This window comes from Zootoca vivipara, chromosome Z (assembly GCF_963506605.1).
Source record: "Zootoca vivipara chromosome Z, rZooViv1.1, whole genome shotgun sequence".
In the NCBI taxonomy this organism is placed as follows: Eukaryota; Metazoa; Chordata; class Lepidosauria; order Squamata; family Lacertidae; genus Zootoca; species Zootoca vivipara.
This window is the reverse complement of record NC_083294.1, coordinates 4233210-4253210: the sequence shown is the minus strand read 5'-3', so window position 1 is coordinate 4253210 and position 20001 is coordinate 4233210. Positions and strand designations below refer to the sequence as shown.

The following is a 20001-nucleotide window of genomic DNA, read 5'->3' as shown; positions in this document are numbered from 1 at the left end:
AGAAGCAGTGAGCCCAGCGGTGGTGGCAAGCGGTGGTGGCAAGCGGAGCACGGGGATGCAGCCAGCAAGGCGGGAGCGCGATCAGCTGTTAAGCAGAGCTCTTGGCCGCATGGAGTGACTCTGTGAGTGGAGGTGCCTGTGGATGTTGGTTTCCATGGCGCGGAAGTATGGCTTATTTTGGGGGTATGTCTTATATTTCTCAAATGCTTAAAAACCCTGCCATGGCTTACTTTATGACTATGTATTAAAAAGGGGGAAACAGGGTAGGGAGCGTTGTCAACACAGGACTGCAAGGTCAATTGGTCTGATCTGGAATGAGGCAGGCTGAGCTCATTTCCAGCCTCCATGCAATCCAGATGGGAGAGTGTGTCTCACTCACCCATCACTGTGTCTTCCATGAGTGTTGAATGTGGCTTTAAGAGAGAGCTGGTGTGTATGCCTGCGAGTAATGATCAAAGGAGGCTTCTCTCAGGTTCAAGGAGCCAGGTGACAGGGGAAGCCAACTGTTTTCTTTCTGCTTCACAGACACTTCAGTGCTGCAAGAATAGGGGACACTCAATAAATCAGTCATGGAACCCGCAAGATGGGGAAGCGGACCGGGTGTGATGTTAAGAAATGACACCTATTGCTTGGGTATAGCAAGGGAGGAAGCGAGGGAGGGAGGGAGGAAGTATTTTTTTTCTCCGTCTCTTCTCTTAGAAGGATCTCAAACAACCCATTCAATAAGATTTAATGGCTGAAACGTAATCTGCCTCCCCGGTCTTACAAAACAGTTCAGCAAGTCCACAGAAAGGGGACTGTACAAGAGGGTTCCACGGGGAAAGATCACCATCTATGTATTCACCAACCTTTAAACTGAGCTTTAATGGAAACATCACAACCTATATGTTGATTTTTAGGTCAATTAATCTGGATGTGAGATGGGAAAATCAAGAGGGCAGAAATGCCTATTAGCAAGAAAGCATTTGGGGGGGGGGGTTAAGTTCCCCATTGCTCCTCCCTGACCCTATCTTGGCTATTTGAAACCTTCTGAATTTAATAACACCTCCTGTGTTCTGACGAAGTGCTCCCCCCTGCCGCCCCCAACATTAGGCAATCTCAGCAAAGCCCCCTTTGTGGTGTTGGGGGTGGGCCGGGGAGGGGAAGGGCAGGGGAAAAGGGCAGCTTTATTCCCAGAAAACACTGGGGCATTGTACACATAACATCCCCCGCTTTATGCCACTGAATGGAATCCGTCTGCCCGAAATCTATCGGAGGAGCCCAAATCCTCAAGAACTCTGAAAAGGCATTTTGTGAAATGTCAAAGCACTAAGCGTGTCTGGTCAAGATTATGATGCCCACAGAATCGCGTTCTGCCATTCTGGGCACAGGCCCTGGCAGGCTCCTGGACCAGCTCGTTGTCCATGTGAATTCCACGATGCGGATTTTCAGTGGACAGGGAAGAAACAAAGACATTCACAATATTTTTATTTTTGCCATCCTCAAGCCAGATCAGAAGAGGAGAAAAGTTTTGCATAGCCTGCATAGCAGCAGGCCCTTCAGGAAAAGCAGAGTAATTTTAAAATATGTGGGTTGCATCCAAAGCTAGTCCTACTCCGAGTAGACTCACTGGAAATAACAGGCACTGCAAACTTAGGTCTTTTAACTTCAGCAGGCCTACTCTGAGTGGACCCTAGCTGGAGACAGTCCTACAGGTGAAATTCAATATTGCACTATTACACTCATTCTATTAGTGCAAGCCGTTCCGCTTGCCATTTGGAAGGATCCCCTCTCTATTCCCCACCCCCAGGGGTGTTCTTGAGGTTCTCCTAGGCTCCCCACCCTTAGAGCTGATTTGGAATGTGTGCAGTGGTGGGGGGAGAGGTGAAAAAGCCCCATTGTGCTAGCAGTATTTGTTGCCTTAGCTTCTGCTGGCGCAACTATTTAGTTCATTCTGGCCCTGAGTATTACTAGGTTGATTAATAGAACCATAGAACTGTAGAGCTGAAAAGGATCCCGAGGGTATTCCAATCGCCTTCAATGAATGGTCCCCCAACCAATTTGAAACTATACTGGACCCTGCTTAGCTTTGCTCAGGATGTTGCTGCTGTTCCCCTTGGCTCTATCAATTAAAGTTGGATATGGGTAGGATAACATTTCTGAAGCAAGAAGTATCATTTCGTTCTTCTGAAGTCATGCGCTCAGATGGTGCTTCACTCCTGCTTGTAAGATCTTTCAAGTTGGTGCAATAGTTGTAATAGTTGTTCGTCCCACATCTAACAACTGCATTGCTTCCTTGAAACCATCATTCTCCCTGACAGAAGGGGGGCTATCCTTGTGGGAATGGGACACAGTGACAAATTCCATGGTGCAAGGTCCATTTGTGCAAGGATCCATGCACGGCAAAGGAGTTTTCAGCTAGCATAGAGGGTGACCTATATGTTCATGTAGAGACAAAGCGGTCAGAGAGAGAAATTATTTATTTGGCCAAGGGGAGAGGGAGTACTAAATAAATTGGAGTCCTTGGAGAGTTGAGAAAACCAAATGAAAAGACTCCAAGAGCTCTGGCCAGGTAGTGGAATAATTTTTAGAAAGTTTTAAGTTGAGAATAATAAGACAAATTCCAGTAGAAATCCAGGACAAGGCCCTGTTTCGGTTTATTCTTCATCAGCTCTAGTTTCATAGTCTCAAGGTCAAAGCGTACCATTCATGTTTTTCAAAAACCAAGGACAAACCATAACTGTGCATCAATGCTATTCTAAAAAGAAGAATAAGAAGATTTATACACACACAAATTAAAATTTCATTCATTTTTGTTTTTTGCCGGCCGCACAAACCAATCTCTTTTTTTAAAAAAGCAACAACAACTCAGGGTGCAATCTGTCTATTCCCATGGAAGAGGCAGGCTGGAGGGTCGATGGAGCTGGACTCTCCCCCACCCCCTTCCTGTCTGGGTCTTGGTCTCAAGGGCACTTGCGCACAAACAGAAGCAAATAGAAAACCATTCATTTCTCACAACTCCCCTTCTTGCAGCTGAGCAAATTAAATTGTGCTGTGCAAAGATGCCATTTACTTGGGGAGGAACCAGAATCCTTGTTTGCTGAGGAACCAAATTCCTCGGAGCGAAGTGTCAGGGACTGGATGGATGAGGAAGAGTGGTGGCAGCCAGTGGTCCAGGAGGCACCTGTGGGGACTTTGGTGGGACAGGGAGGAATCACCAGCAGAGAGTGAGGGTGAAGGGGAGAAGCTGAAGGTAGCCACAGATGCTGATTGAGCAGGGGCTCTGTCTCCTGCTCTGCAATACAGTCGTGATTCGGCTCCTTCCCCTCCCTCCCTCTCAGCACAGGAACCAAGAGTCGAGAAAAGGCTGGAACAATTAAGAGAAGCAGAGTCACACAGCGAGGAGGGAGGTATAAATAAAGGGAAGAAAAGGACAGGAACTTTAGCTTCTGCAACTGATGTGCTTATCTGATGGATGTGCCGTGTGCCGACTCCTTGGTTACTGAGCAATAGAGTTAATTACTGCAAGCACTGTGCCTGGTTCTGCTCACAGCATTGGACAACAGATGAAGGGGCTTCTCTGGAAGCCTGACACGAAGGGGGCAAAGCACTTGAGGCCGGGGGCCGAAGGAAGGTGAGCTTATGTTAGGAACGTTTCTCCTTACCAGTTTACACCTCTCATCTTCCTTCCCAACTGAAACCAAATTTCAAGCAGGGGCAGAATCACAGAATTGTAGGGTTGGAAGGGATCCCAAGGGTCATCCCAACCCCCTGCAATGCAGGAATCTCAGCAAAGCATCCCTGACATGGCCATCCAACCTCTGCTTAAAAATCGCCAGGGAAGAAGAGTCCAAAACTTCCCAAGGAAGTCTGTTCCTCTGTCAAACAGCTCTTACTGTCTTCCTGATGTGTTTGCATATTTCCTCTCCCTCCATCAACTGTAATCAAGCTTTAAATCAGGGGGCAAGGTAAATACTTTGGGCCTGAGGGCCAAATGCAGACCCTCTAGGTCCCTTAGTGTGGCCCTTCGAACTCTCGTCAGCTTACAATTCCGCTGCTGCCGCGGGCCCTCTGTTGCTGCAGCTGCGCGTGTGATTCCAGGGTGCATTTGCAGCCATGTCAGGCCCCAAAAGAGGCTCTGCAACAGAGGTGGAGACCCCTGCCTCGTTGCTGCCACAGCACTAGAGAATGGTGACGGGCGGAGGCTGAGCAGCACGTGCGTGTGCAACATGACATCGTGTGGCATCATGTCACACGTGCCACTGGGCACCCACAGTCTGGGGCCGGTGTCGGTGCCTCTGGACTGGAGTGTGTCCTCAGTGGGGCCTCTTGCCTCAGTGAGTATCCAGAGTGAGTGTAGAAACTATCTGACTGCACAAAGGCAAAATTTACACATTCACCCTCAGAAAGTTGCACAGAAGGGGATGTGGCCCTCAGGCTGAAAACAGTTCCCCACACTTGATACATGTAATTGCCTTTGCCCTCATCCTTCCCAACGGTAATAAAGCCTTTCAGAATATGTATAGCTGCAAGGTCAGGAAAGAATCCCACCCACCTTCCCCTCATTGTTTGCTTTCACAGAATCAAAGAATTTATAGAGTTGGAATCGATCCCGGGGGTCATCTAACGCAGGAATCTCAAAACACAATCCACCATCCAATTCTAAATCATACCGGACCCTGCTTAGCTTTACTAACAGTTTTAATGCTCCAACACCAGGAGGAGTTTTGATTGTTGTTTTAGCAACGCTGTATTTAAATTGTTCTCATCTAAGCCACATGAGCAGTAGGAAGGGCAGGGTATAAGTCTCTAAAGCGGTGATATAGTGGAGCGAGAACAAAGACAAATGCAGTTCCAGGAGCAATGAATATGATGACTCTCCTTGCTCTGGGAAGTGTATAAGGGGATAATGAGGCTTTCAAGTTTCTTTATGATAAATTTGCATAAAGTCAGAGAATGAGAAAAATAATCAAGCAATATCTGGATACCTCGTTCCTTTGATGGGTTTCCCATTTCCTGCTAGCAGAATAAACGACACTTTCTGGCAAGATAGTTTGTGCTTCTTAATTAAAAGCTGGATAGTTCAGGTTTTGTAAAACTCAACGTGCTTTCCAAGATGAGCCTATGCAGTTAGAGATGAACTCCACCAGGAAGTTTGGCACAGGACTGCAGGTTGCTGGTCCTAATAAACTGGATATTACATGACCTCATTCTGCTGCACTCTTGGGGGAAAGATAATATTGGATCAACCACTTCTTCCTGTGGACTCTTCTTGGAGATGTGGTTATAGGGCATGACATTATCTCCTGCACATCAAGATTTACATCTACACTGCAGTTCAAAATAAGCGAAAGTCACACAGGCTGCATGGTCAACAAACAGATTCCTTACCTGCCTCTCACCATAATGTGTGGAGTGGGGGAATTACAAAAATACTGCATAGAAATCCAGTATCAAAATCAGCTGAAACTGCTTACAGTCAGAAGAATGGGGAATAACGATGGGATCTGAAACCTTTTCCCAATAACTTAGACTAATGGGATGTAGAATAGAAGACATACCGGTACCTGCATGAAAACATATGCATCAGGTGTGAAAAGGCCAGAGTAAAGAAGGGTACCTCGAGCATACAATTAAAGCTATACAACAGGCATCCCCAAACTGCGGCCCTCCAGATGTTTTGGCCTACAACTCCCATGATCCCTAGCTAACAGGACCAGTGGTCAGGGATGATGGGGATTGTAGTCCAAAACATCTGGAGGGCCGAAGTTTGGGGATGCCTGCTATACAATGAAGGTGCCAGACACACTCTTGTGAGGAGGGAATGCTTATCTAATTATCATAGCTGCCAAGTTATCCCTTTTTTACAGGGATTTTCCCTTATGCTGAATAGGCTTCCTCGCGAGAAAAGCGAAAACTTGGCAGCTATGCTAATTATCTTATTCTGGAAGAATTAGTAGAAAATGTGGCTTGTCTAACTCCAAACAAACAAACAAACAAACAAACCCACAACCCAAAACAAACATTGCCTAACCATAAAAAGAAGAATGTAGACAATAGGTGTCAAAAGAATGACACCTGGATAGTGTGCAATACAAAGGAGATCCCGCTATAAACAGACATGCAGCCTCTCACTCTCTTCATATTTAGTTGGTCCAAGCCGGCGTTTGATTGTAGCAGCAGCAGTGGCCATACATCACAGCCGCTTGTCAGGTCAATGTTCATTTCACGCCTCAACCCAATCCTCAGGGAAAGGATTGAGTTTCCCTCTCATAAACCTCATTCTCTACCACATGGACTCTGTTAATAATTAGCTGATCAGGGTGGTGCGAGTGATAGACTCTTTTGGTCAAGGATGCATGACAAGGAAAAGATACACAGCAATACATGGCTCCTGCTGATGCTCAGAGTGCAGCTCTGATCCCCAGATTTTGATCACAGCCGTATCAACAAAGTTACAACAGGCACCGGCAAACTCAGCCCTCCAGATGTTTTGGGACTACGACTCCCATCTTCCCTGACCACTGGTCTTGTTAGTTAGGGATGATGGGAGTTGTAGCCCCAAAACATCTGGAGGGCCGAGTTTGCCTATGCCTGTTTTAGCTCAACAGACTGATTGTAATCCGGGTTCAGGCCAATGTGTCTTTCCAAAGGGAGTCCAGAGTGACAATATATTTGTAAGGTACAAATCACCTTGTATGGTACAAATCCATTTTCTTTGTCACTTTTTATTGGTCCCACCTCAAATCTTTGCAACTTCTGCATTAAAAATAAATAAAATAAAAATCCAGAAGAAGAAGAAGAAGAAGAAGAAGAAGAAGAAGAAGAAGAAGAAGAAGAAGAAGAAGAAGAAGAAGAAGAAGAAGAAGAAGAGTAGTTTGGATTTTATATCCCACTTTTTCACTACCCGAAGGAGTTTCAAAGCTGCTAACATTCTCCTTTCCCTTCCTCCCCCACAACAAACACTCTGTGAGGTGAGTGGGGCTGAGAGACTTCAAAGAAGTGTGACTAGCCCAAGGTCACCCAGCAGCTGCATGTGGAGGAGCGGAGACGCGAACCCGGTTCCCCAGATTACGAGTCCATTGCTCCTAACCACTACACCACACTGGTGTACCTTACCAACTTCGTTAAGTAAGATTTTCTCTCCCAACACTGCCTTTCCTACGCAGGTGAAAAGATATACATTCGTATCTTGGTTGTTGAACGCCTTGCGACTCAAAAGTTTTGGCTCCCAAACATCACAAACCCAGAAGTGAGTGTTCCAGTTTGCAAATGTTATTTGAAACTCGAACGTCTGATGCGGCTTTCAATTGGCTGCAGGAAGCTGCTGCACCCAATTGGAAGCCACGCCTTGGTTTTCGAAAGTATTCGGAAGTCGAAAAGACTTCTGGAGCAGATTCCGTTCGAGAACCAAGGTATGACTGTATATACTCTACTTATTGTCTACTGAGTATTGATATTATCACGAGGGCTTTATTGTTGTTTTTGTAAGTCATATGCTTATGTTGGGGGGGGGAATCAACAAAATACCTTCAAATAAATTATTAATAAGTAAGATTTCCCCTTCCTACAAAGGAACCCTTTAGCTGTGGTTCCTGCATTGCAGGGGGTTGGACTAGATGACCCCCAGGGATAGTTACAGGTAGGTAGCCGTGTTGGTCTGCCGTAGTCGAAACAAAATACATAAATTCCTTCCAGTAGCACCTTCGAGACCAACTAAGTCTGCTATTGATATGAGCTTTCATGTGCATGCACACTTCTTCAGATAGGGATACTTTCCAACGCTATAATTCTAGGGCGGGGAAATAAGCATAAGTGCACAGCAAGGAAGCAAGACCCTCTCTTGGATACCAACACATGGTCAAAAGGGAAAGTACAAAGACAGCAGTGGGTGATGCTCATGTCACCCAATTCCTTACTTGTCGCAGGACAGGGATTCGGAGCCCTCGGAATAGCAGCCGCACCAAAGGCAGTGCCCACTTGTGGGGTCTGGGTAATAGCCTTCCCCACACCCTTCGCAGTGCAGACCCACGTGTCCTGTCCGGCATTCGCACTGCCCTGTCCTGGTGTTACAGTCGCCCAGACCAGTGCTCCCAACAGAACTGCAGTTACAGATGATGAAGTCTGAAAGAGGGATTGAAAAAGGAAAGAAAAAGGAATTAAAATGGAGATCTCTCCACACGAAAACAGGTTCACATTCATCATTTATTGGTCGTGCAGGCTGCCCACAGAGCGTTTGTTTTCAAAGGTTTTATTAAACCTGTGTCAGATCCTGTAGGCCCTTGAAAAGCACCTTGAAGCTGAAAGAGGAAGTAGAAAATAGCATCACACTCCTTTCAGTTCCTCCTTCAATAGCAGGGGTGGGTGGGGGTGGGGAGACCATCACCCTCACTACCTACTGATCAAGGGGGCAGTGAGCATCAGTGGTGGGAGAGGGGGGGCACTCAAAGGCTTTGGTCCATAGGCTTCATGTTAGCAAGCTCTGTTCTGTGAGGTTAGCAAAAATACGCTTGGTGTGCAGATAGAGGCTTGGATGTCCCCCACCCCCTCACCTCCACTGTATTATTTAATTTTGCCACTTTGGTTTCAAACTTTTTTTTTCATGTTCCAAACCCTTAGCTGTTTTTTTAAACTTTTCTTTCCATAACTGTGGCAGCTGAATAAATTTTTTTTAAAGGAAAAGCATACACACATCCAAGACATGCAGAAAATATCGATTTTACAGCTGTTCTGTTGTCATGAGCTTGCTAGAAACCATTAAGTGGGACTCTCATGATGTATAACTTTAATCATAAAAACTGGAAAAATGCTGGGGGGGGGGTGGGAGCACCACTCTTTTAAAAAGCAACCATACTTGCAAGACCAGAGGTGTAATAGAGGGGGAATATAGGGAAACACAACCCCGGGACTATTTTTCACTGCAGGAGCCATCAAAGAGCTCCTTTGTAATTGATAAAAAAACCTCATTGCTCTGACAAATTGGGGTGATAACAAGTAGTTCATGTTCATTGGTGACATAAGGTATACAGCCAGGGAAGCCAAAGTGGTGCCCCCTCCCACCCCAGGTTATCACAGCAATCACAGAATTGTAATGTTTGAAGGGACCCCGAGGGTCGTCCAGTCCAACCCCCTGCAATTCAGGAATCTCAGCTCAAGCATCCATGGCAGATGGCCTTCAAGGAAGGAGAGCCCACCACCTCCCAAGGGAGACCATTCCACTGTCAAACAGCTCTTACTGTCAGTTGGCCTTCCACTCCCATCAGCCCCAGTGAGCAAGTCCAATGGTCAGAGACAATGCAAGTTATACTCAAACAACTGTGAATAGCTCAGCTGGTGCAGCATGAGACATAATCTCTAGACTTTGGGTTTGAGTCCCACATTAAGCAAAGATTCCTGCATTGAAGGGGGTTGGGCTAATGACCCTTGCAGTCCTTTCCAACTCTACAATTCTAACATCTGGAGGGGCACCATGTTGGCTATCCCTGGCACAGAAGCCAGAAAAAGCAAAAAATAATTCTGCAGCGACTAGGTACTTCTTCCCTTCTCTTTGATGGGGTTCCTACACTAGCAGTTGAAAAGAAAATATTATTTACATTTCTAACTTAAAGTTTATGGTCTTATATTGTAGTGCCACCTACTAGCTGTCATTCTAAACCGACTGATATTAGACAGGTATACTTTTTGAACTGCTTTTAATACCCGCTAAGACTTTTTTGTTTAGGCAAGCCTACCCAGACATATAATTATATCATTATTATTTTCCCAAAAATCTATTAATTTTACTATTAATATTTACTATTAGTTTTGATCATTTTTAATATGTTTACCATATTTAAAGTTTGTTACTGTTTTTAATAGATATTTTATACCATTTTATGTATAATCTCCCTTGGAGATTTTAGAGATACGTTTTTGTGGGGGGAGGTTGCTATTCAGCTGACTGAAGATCTTTTGCTAAAGCTCAATGTTTGTTTTGCAAGATTAACCTATATAGAAACTGAAATAAGTACTGTACCCACAGAAACTTTACTTTCCAAAGGATCTGAGTGAGAGTCAGAGCCAGTAGAATCAATTGGAGCCTTGAAAACCCAGAACTGAAAGAGTTTCATTCGTCCAACTTCCTATGAATGAGCGGGAGGAGGGGGGCAGGGTAAAGGGCTGCTCACACACTTTTTAATGCTCCAGGGATGTCCTCAGGGGTGCCATTGTGCCCCATGGGGCAACTCCTGGGGCAGGGGGTAAAGTAAATGAATGGGGTCACTGTGCCCCTGAAGGACCAGGTGTGCAGCCTGGGAGTCATTTTGGACTCACAGCTGTCCATGGAGGCGCAGGTCAATTCTGTGTCCAGGGTGGCTGTCTACCAGCTCCATCTGGTACGCAGGCTGAGACCCTACCTGCCCGCAGACTGTCTTGCCAGAGTGGTGCATGCTCTGGTTATCTCCCGCTTGGAGTGTTGGTGCTGACCTTTAAAGCCCTAAATGGTCTCTGTCCTATATACCTGAAGGAGCGTCTCCACCCCCATCGTTTAGCCCGGACACTGAGATCCAGCGCCGAGGGCTACAGGAAGTTTTTAATCTGTGATATTTTAATGTATTTTGGTATTTGTTGGAAGCCGCACAGAGTGGTGGTAGAAACCTAGCCAGATGGGCGGGGAATGAATGAATGAATGAATAATAGTAATAAAATAAGTAGAGCCTGATGGATCAGACCAAAACCCCAGATAGTCAGTCATCCTCTTCCTCACAGTGACCATATCAACTGCCTCTTGCCTCTTGCCCCCTTCCAATGCCATGCCATGGCAAGAGAGTGGTTGTTGTGTGCTTCTGTAGGTCTCTAACAGTCATTTTCTTCCTCCTCTCACTTCTCTTCCATGATTTTTAAACCCCATCATTCAGTGAGACGAGCGCCTGAAAGAACCCCTTGCTCCAGTTTAGCACCTTGTATATAACACCTCATTGCAAAGCAACTTGACCACTTAGGGTCCCCCTGCCTGGCCTTATTGATTCATATACCACCTGGAAGCTTCCAGCTGTTGAATGAACTACATGCTTTTTTTAAGAACAGGAAAAGATTTGCAAGTTGGTGGCTGCAGACACACACAGCAACGGTGTGGTGTGGGGAGAGACAAAGAAACCATTGATAGCTTAAAGTTTGCTCCTGGCTGCTCCCTTCTTGCAACCAGGGCTCACTGGCAGCACCAATCAGCTGCTTGATACTGGCCCTACCATAATGGGCTGCACTAGGGAGTTCCCCATCAGATTCGGGAATATTACAGCCCCTTCCCAGCAGTCAAAAGTCAGCCCACAGCAGTAGGGAGAGAAGGATCCAGTTCCCTTCTTGTGCTCTAACAGTGCCCTGATTGAAAAAGAAGTATATTTATAAAGTGACAGGGTTGTGTTCAGTGTCTGTGTAGTGCATTGCGTGAGCAAAAATGACCTAATTGCACAAGGCTTTTTCCTCCTCTCCTCCACCCTGCAACCCAGCCCCCCACTAAATCTGTTCTGGGGGCTCCATAAGTCCCTGCCACCCCACAACCCTTCGGAGCAGATTTGGAGATGGTTGGAGGCAGAGGGGCAGTGTGTTTGTTAATGTGTCTTTTTCCTGGAACAATTGGGTGGCAGTTCACGCGATTGGCATGCCTGCATCAATTTGTGTTCCTGCCTCAAAGTGCAAGTAGATAAATAGGTACCACTCCAGCGGGAAGGTAAACGGCATTTCCGTGCGCTGCTCTGGTTTGCCAGAAGCAGCTTAGTCACGCTGGCCACATGACCGGGAAGCTGTACACCGGCTCCCTCGGCCAATAATGCGAGATGAGCGCGCAACCCCAGAGTCCAGAGTCGTCCGTGACTGGACCTAACGATCAGGGGTACCTTTACCTGTGTGTGTGTGTGTGTGTGTGAGAGAGAGAGAGAGAGAGAGAGAGAGAGAGAGAGAGAGAGAGAAAGAGAAAGAGAGAGAATGAATTTTTAGTAGTAGCACCATATTATCATTGCGTTTAGTAGTACTGTAATAGCATTGGTGGAAACAAATAGCCTTTCTCATTTGAAGGTAAGACTTTCCATACAATATTAATCAATATCCTTTACCAACAATACTCACTGTTCTTTTTTAAAAGGAAAAATCTGGCCTCTGTTTCATTTTGAACTTTTATGATTTTTTTGTACCTCTTCCTGATAATGTGTTATGCTTTTCATTTTCTACCAGATAATACATTTAAAAACCAACCAACTGATGGTGGTAGAAAACTTTACCTGGGCAGTGCCTTTGAGCTCTTTCAGATTCTTCCAGGACATTCTTCCCAGCAATTCAAGAGCTGTCCCTACAATCTAGCAGCAACTCCTGAAAGCAAGCTGCCCCCCACCCTGGCTCCCCGCTTTAAACATTGCATGTCATCGACTTGTCTTGCCAGCAGTGCATAAGCTCGTCAATAAATGATGATCACAGGAAAACCTTCCAACTGCTGACAAGGCATCTTAAGAAACTGAAGACAGAAACAAACCATTCCCTAAATTCACAAAGTCAATGAGATCATCATCAGCTCTTATCTCCTTCAGTGGATTTCTCCTAGGCACAACTGCATCCGGTTAAGCCCCAAGGAGCTCAGGGCACTGTGTATGGAATCTATGGATGCTATTTTTATTTATATCCCGCCTCTCTTCTGTCAAGAAACTGAAGACATTGTGCACATGGGTCTTCACCTCCCCAAGGCCTCATGAGAGCCAACTCCTAGGGCAGTGGTGGTCAAACTTGGCCCTCCAACTGTTTTGGGACTCCAATTCCCCATCATCACTGACCACAGGTCTTGTTAGCTAGGGATTATGGGAGTTGTAGTCCCAAAACAGCTGGAGGGCCAAGTTTGGCCATCACTGTCCTAGGGGCTGAAGGGTATTCAAATAAATATTTGAGGGGGTCAGTCCCCCTCCCAAGTTGATGGACATTGCCATTCAAATGGGGTGTGTGCACTATGTCATGTGATTGATTATGCGGGGTGGGTCTTACCTGTCCTCCGCCCCCCATTTAATTCAAGTTGGCACCCCTGCAATGACCTTGAACAGACCTAAACCTGCCTACTTTTGGCAAAGTGGCAACCTCTCTTGCCCCCAGGCCAATGTATGCAAAAAGACATTGCCAAGCTGGGGAAAGTTCAGAAAAGGGCAAGCAAAATGATTGAGGAAAGTGAGTACACCAGGGGGCTGGGGGAGAGATTGCCCATAGTGCTCTCACTGTGCCAATCAGATTCCTGTGGGAAGCCGCCCTACCTCACTGTCTGTTTATAGAAGTTTTAATTGTATTAGTACTGATATTTCCAACAGCATGGGTTCATTGGGAGGAAGATGCAATGTGTAATCTGTCTAATCTCAATAAGTAAAAAATGCATAAGAGTACTTATAAACAGGTTTACGGAGGATTTTTTTATTTTTTTATTTTTTGGTAATGTCTTGTAAAAACAAGTTCAGTGATAATTTCCAATCTTATGCTGCTTTCAGTTTGCTATGGCAGTATTCCTTTATGCTCTTTATCTTTGGTAAATAGAAAATACACAGGTCTGAGCTCCACTGATGTGGTTCTCAAGGTTGAAATAGGTTCTCCACCATGGCCAAACTTAAGCAATCGTTTCCCGCACTGTACAGTACTGCACCACAAATCTATAACCTGCACCTTTTTTCTTTATTTCCTTTTTTGTTGAAGTGGGTGGTAGGAATACAGAAATGAAATAATAATCCAAAAATTCAGCACGAGCTGCAAGTTCAGCATAAAAGTATGCAAATTGCCGGCTGCCTATGCAAAGCAAGCAGATTTGTACAAAACATATTGAGCAGCTGCCTAGTTTAATCTAGAGTGCAGCATGAAAAAGCAAACCTTCCCAGTGTCACATTGAGGCTGATTCCTCTTTGATAGATAAATAAATAACTTTGCAGAAGGCCACATTTGGATTTCATACTGCAGTCAACAGATTTATTTTACTTTAATTTTCTTATGATACGCCATACCCCTAAACATTTTGTGAATATAAGTTTGGCCTCATTGAGGAGCAGTATTTCAATATGAGTAGGAAAATGAGAGTACCCTTAGCATGTTGTTTGTTTGTTTTTAAAGAAAAAAAAGCAATGTTTATATCCCACTTTTCCTCCAAAGAGCCCTTCGCCAGTTTATTCTCACAACAGCCCTGTAATGTATAGAAGGCTGAGAGACTAGCCAAAGGTCACCCAGTGAGCTTCATGGGCATGGGGGGGGGGGTTGGACCCTAGATTCCCAGGCCACACTTTCAAGTGCTCAAAGTGCTTGACAAGTATTATCTTCTAGGGTTTCCGTATATCAAAAAGTGAAAATCCAGACACAAAAGTTGTAGGGCTTTTTGGCAAAAGCACACAAAAATGACATTTTAAAGCTATTTTTAAGGAAAATTGGCAAAAAATAATAATTTAATGACACTACCAACCCGGACATTTTGACATTTTTCGCCCATTCTGGATGTATGGTAAACCTGTACAACATGGCAGAATTATTATCCCCATATTGCCTACGGGTGACCGAGGGCCCATACAGGACAATGAGGGAAAGAAGGATTGATTGTTAAACCACTCTAAGAACTTGTAGATCTGTGAGGGTAATAGGGGGCCTTCTGATGAACTATAAATTATAGTTCCCAGAATTTTTTTTTGGGGGGGGAGCTATGACTTTTTTTTTTAAGGGACGCAGGTGACACTGTGGTCTAAACCACAGAGCCTAGGGCTTGCTGATCAGAAGGTCAGCGGTTCAAATCCCTGTGACGGGGTGAGCTCCTGTTGGTCGGTCCCTGCTCCTGCCCACCTAGCAGTTCAAAAGCATGTCAAAGTGCAAGTAGATAAATAGGTACCGCTCCAGCGGGAAAGTAAACGGCATTTCCATGCACTGCTTTGGTTCACCAGAAGCGGCTTTGTCATGCTGGACACATGACCCGGAAGCTGTCTGCAGACAAACACCAGCTCCCTCGGCTCATAGAGAGAGATGAGTGCTGCAACCCCAGAGTCGCCCGCAAATGGACCTAACAGTCAGGGGTACCTTTACCTTATGACTTTTTAAATAGGTATGATGCTGATTTAAATGTGTAGTGCAGGTGGGCTCCCAGTTCTATCAGACATGCATAAAATTGCACAATATTGATGAAACATTTACGGGGCTGCCCTTTACCCAGTTAACAGGGAGGAATGCCCATTGAGATCACTGGATCTCTGAGTAGGCACGTATAGCAAGCGAGTGGGGTGCATTGGTTAAATTGCTGGAGCAAGACCTGGGAGAGACCAGGGTTTAAACCTCAATTCAGCCATGAAGCCTGCTGGGTGGCCTTATACCAATCCCAATCCTTCAGCCTAACCTACATCACAGGGTTGTTGTGAGGATAAAATGGAGGTGAGGAGAGTCATAACCTGAGCATCACCTTGAGCTCCTTGGAGGAATGGTGGTATATAGATCTAATAATAAGTACATGGATAAAATTGCATTGCTCTCAATTCAATCAGATTACCAGCAGTACAATATTTTTTCAGCCTCCGTATGACCCACGCAGACACGGACCCAGCTCATATGCCCCCGCAAAACTTTGCTCCTACTTCTGTGAACACCCAGGTGGCAGTTTCAGGCCGACTCAGGACCAGGTGTTGAAGCAAGGAGAAGTCAGTCAGTGTCAATGCACTTTTCACCTGCTGGCTTTGCAAAAAGATTATCGAAGCTGCTGAAGGTGGACCTGCGTCAGCAGACGCCTCACATCACTCTGTCAAAAATGGATTTGCCCAACAATGCCTGAGGAACATGGCAATGGTTTGAGGCTGAAGAGTCAACCTGTAACACTGCCCTATACCAAGTTAAATTAGCTCAGGATTGTCTGCTGTTAGGGGAAGGATAGTACCTCTGGTAGGGAACACATCATGCTCCTTCTGGGTAGTTTGTCCACCTTTGGTCCTCACCCTGCACTCAGCTCTCTCACACCTATGGCTTCTAGAAGCTCCCACCATGCAACAGCGACCACACCCCAGGAAACTGGCCAGCCAGACCAGGTGAGGGTAGTTGATGGGTCTCAAACCCTCTTTGAGTTAGGGGCTTCCTCTGCATGCAAAGACAGGCCCCGGCAGATTGAGCAGACGAGACTAATTTTGAGTCCAATGGTCAAGAAGGTGGTTTCTGCATGTGCTGTAGAGGGAAGTGAGGGGCAGATGGGGTTTGTCAACCTGGGAAGGTAGCCCATCTGGGAGGAGGAGGAAAACTCTGATCCTAAACCTCCACTGCCCTGCAGGATATCTTTGAGAGATGAAAAGGCTCAGGAGTAAACCCTACACAAGTCTTGAGTAGAGTTTCGAAAATAGTTGGATGGAGCATTTAATGCCTCCTTCTGGCAACTCCTGCAGGCAAGCTGGTGCCAAACGTCTTGCTCTGCTTTCCTTTGGATGCCAGCAGCAAGGCCAAGAGGGAGGTTGAAATATACTCAGAGTCAAGAGTGAATTTCATGCTCTTTATTCAGCTCATAGTCATCAAGGAGAAGAAGAGAAGAAATGGCTCTTTTCCCAAAACCATCTGCTTATATACATTATTTACACAATGGGCCTTGCGTGATTGGCTACGTCAGGGCTACACCTGTGGGCCAATCAGGTTGTGGATTGACTTCTGTCTGCAGCCTGATTGGCTGCTCCTACAGGCCAATCAGGTTGCAGATTCACTTCTGCCAGCCGCCTGATTGGCTGCTCCTGCAGGCCAATCAGGTTGCGGATTCACTTCCACCTGGAGTTGGATTGGGTAGCTCCTGCGGACCAATCAGACTGCTGATTCTGAATCCTATTGTTCTAGGATTCAGCTCAGTACATAACAGAGGTCTTGTCATCTGGGCAGTCTAGGACCTACATGCACATTTCCAGGCCTGCACACCAGAGAGGTCACCTCAGTACTGCTAACACTGTGGTTAGACTTCATCCCTGGAGGCGCACCCCATTGTCTCAAGACAGATAGATGCCAACAATTGTCTACACTGATTGGTTCTCCAGGGTTCCAGGCAGCGTTTACCACATTTTTCCATGTATAAGACTAGGGGTTTTTTTTACCAAAAGGTTTGGTTTAAAATTGGGGCTCGTCTTATACACGGGTAGTGCTGAGAGGTGTTTTCTTAATTTGGAGTCCTCCAAAATAGGGGGCATCTTATACATGGAAAAATACGGTAATTCCTGACCCTATTCAGAGACATCAGAAATTGAACCTGTAACCTTCTGCATGAATGGAAGTGCTCATAGGAGCTCTAGAACATAGGAAGCTGCCTTTATTGAGAGTCGGGTCCACCTAGTTCAGTACTGTATTGTCTGCACAGGTGGGTTGGTGGCTCTCCAGGGATTCCTAGCCCCACCTGGAGATGCCAGGGATTGAACCTGGGACCTTCTGCATGGAAGGCAGATGCTCTCGCACTGAGCTATGGCCCTCCCCCAAACACATTTGGTTGTCTTCTGCACAGCCAATCCATGCGGAATCTCAGAGCTACCAAACACCCTCTTCAAAGGGCACATTCAAATGAACCTTCACCAGCAGGGTTGTGGCTCACAAAAGGTCCCATTTCAAGTCCTGACCTCTGCTGCTGGAAAGAAGGCAGAAGGGGATAAGAAAGACATCCAATTGACATCGTGGAGTGCTGCTGCCAGTCAGAGTAGATGACACTGAGCTGTGTGGGTAGACAGTCTGACTCTACCCAAGGAAGTCTTAAATCTGCCTAGGAGGTTAATCTACTGGATGTCATTAAAATAAATTAACTGTGGGCTTTTAAGTCCTGTTGTTCTGTTGCAGATATAATTAATGCAAAAGCAGCACTGAAAATGGAGAGTCCAGCAAACACGATAAGGGGATAAGGCAATCCGATAAGTAAGCATGCGGAGCAAAATAATTAGAGGAACAGTCCCTAGCCAACAGAGCAGGCAGAATTCAGCAGGATCTGAGCTGTTTTTGTACTCAACCAAATGCAGTAAAACACTGCAGAATGCAGATAGAGCTGTTCTGAAGCAAGCTGTAACATACTTTTAAATATGTATATATATTTAAAACATTTTTACTCACTTCTAAGCCCGCCCGCCCCCCAGCAAAATCCAGGTTTCCAGAGCAGCTTACAAATATCAAAAATAAGACTGTGTCTGAACTCATGCTTAGAATCCAAAAAATATAACACAAAAGGGGGGGAAATACTGGGATGGAGGAGAGGGAGGTTGTTTCCAATTCTAGTCCTATTCAGAGCAGACCCATTGAAATTAATGGAAATTCCTAACATAGGGACATTAATTTCAGTGGGTCTGCTCTAAGTAGAACTGTGCACATACAACCGCCAAGCAATAGACCTTAGTTGCAGAGTTCTCCTAACAATCAGATGGAATGGAAAGAGTTCACAGAGCAGGTGCCTCAGCCAAGCCAAGGAAGTGGGTCTGCTTCCCTTCTCTCCCATCTGCCATAGTCTGAAGAAACATCTGCTACTGGATGACAGTGGAATATCCCTACAGGCTTGAGGTGCAGAAGCTTTCTTCCTGCACCTGGAGTTCATACATCTCCCTGCGGATGAATGCCGTGAAACATCTCTTTTCAGAGGGGGTGGGAAATGGGCACACTCACCTGCTTTCTGCCGCACTTCATTGGTTTAGGGCAAAGATGCCCTAAAGAACACAAGTGCTATGGACAGAGCTCTGACGCTATGTGGTAAATACTATTTTTATTTTATTTATTTATTTGCATTTATATCCTCCCACCTTTCCTCCAAGGAGCTCAAGGTAGCAAACATAGTTCTCCATCTCCCCATTTTATTCTCACTAAAACCAGGTGAGATAGGTTAGGCTGAGAGAAGACAGTGACTAGCCCAAGGTCACCCAATGAGTTTCATGACTAAGTGAGGAATTGAACCCTGGTCTCCTAGGTCCTAGTCCAACACCCTAACTACTACACCACCACTGGTTCTAAAGTGCATAGGGTATGTGGAGGGAGTTTCAAACCAGACCACCACTTGTTTGATGTCTCAGCAAAAAATGTAAATTCAGGCTTTGTGGCTCAAGGATGCCTTCTAGGTTCACTCTGCGCCTCCACACTGTCATCTGACCCTATGACTTGAACCAAAAAGAAGCACCAGGCCTTTTTAAAAAATGTGATCTACTTGTCATGATGAGCAGGAACAAAGAACTCAGGTTGCTTTTAGTTGGGTGGGCTGCGATTGACCTTGCAGTATGTCTGGCATGACGTACTGCCTCTCACAAGCCAAGAGCTTAGACAAGGCAAGACATCTGCCCATGCAAACCAAATGCATAAAGCAGTTGGTTAGTGCACAACAATGGAAGAACAGCTGTAATCATGAAGTAAAGGGTTGTATCCAACTAAGACAGACTCAGAGATGACCTATTGAAATGACCAGGCCAAAATTAGGTCCCAGCTCCTGCCCACCTAGCAGTTCGAAAGCACGTCAAAGTGCAAGTAGATAAATAGGTACCGCTCCAGCGGGAAGGTAAACGGCGTTTCCGTGCGCTGCTCTGGTTCGCCAGAAGCGGCTTAGTCATGCTGGCCACATGACCTGGAAGCTGTACACCGGCTCCCTCAGCCAATAATGCGAGATGAGCGTCACAACCCCAGAGTCGGTCACGACTGGACCTAATGGTCAGGGACCCCTTCACCTTTTAAATCTATTTAAATGGGTCCTACGTAGGACTAGCACTGGAACAGCTTGACGTTCTGCTGACCACAGCCAGTTCCCTTCATCAGACTTCAGTCTTGGCCATTCTTAAATTCTAGATTCCTGCATTGCAAGGGGTTGGACTAGATGACCCTTGTTCTTACTTCCAACTTTACAATTCTATGTAGAAAAGATTCACAGAAGTTTCTATCTAGCCCAGGGAGTTTTTTAAACTAGGTTAAAAAAGAAAAAGAAAATAGTCCAGTTTTAGCTTTTCTTTTCTCTTTTAAAGCAGCCGGCTGGCACTCTTGTGAGATCATCTTGTGTGGAGAAATGAAAAGGAAAGCTTTTATCTGATCTGCTGCCACTATAAT

General features: G+C 45.6%; 1 protein-coding gene across 1 annotated transcript in view; it reads right to left on the bottom strand.

Annotated features, from left to right (window-relative positions):
- Positions 1–20001, bottom strand: part of MEGF9 (multiple EGF like domains 9) — a 78392-nt gene that overhangs the window by 15775 nt on the left and 42616 nt on the right. The window contains exon 2 of the mRNA XM_035113718.2: positions 7899–8103. Within this exon, the coding sequence (XP_034969609.1) occupies positions 7899–8103 (205 nt within the window). The remainder of the gene's footprint in view (positions 1–7898; positions 8104–20001) is intronic.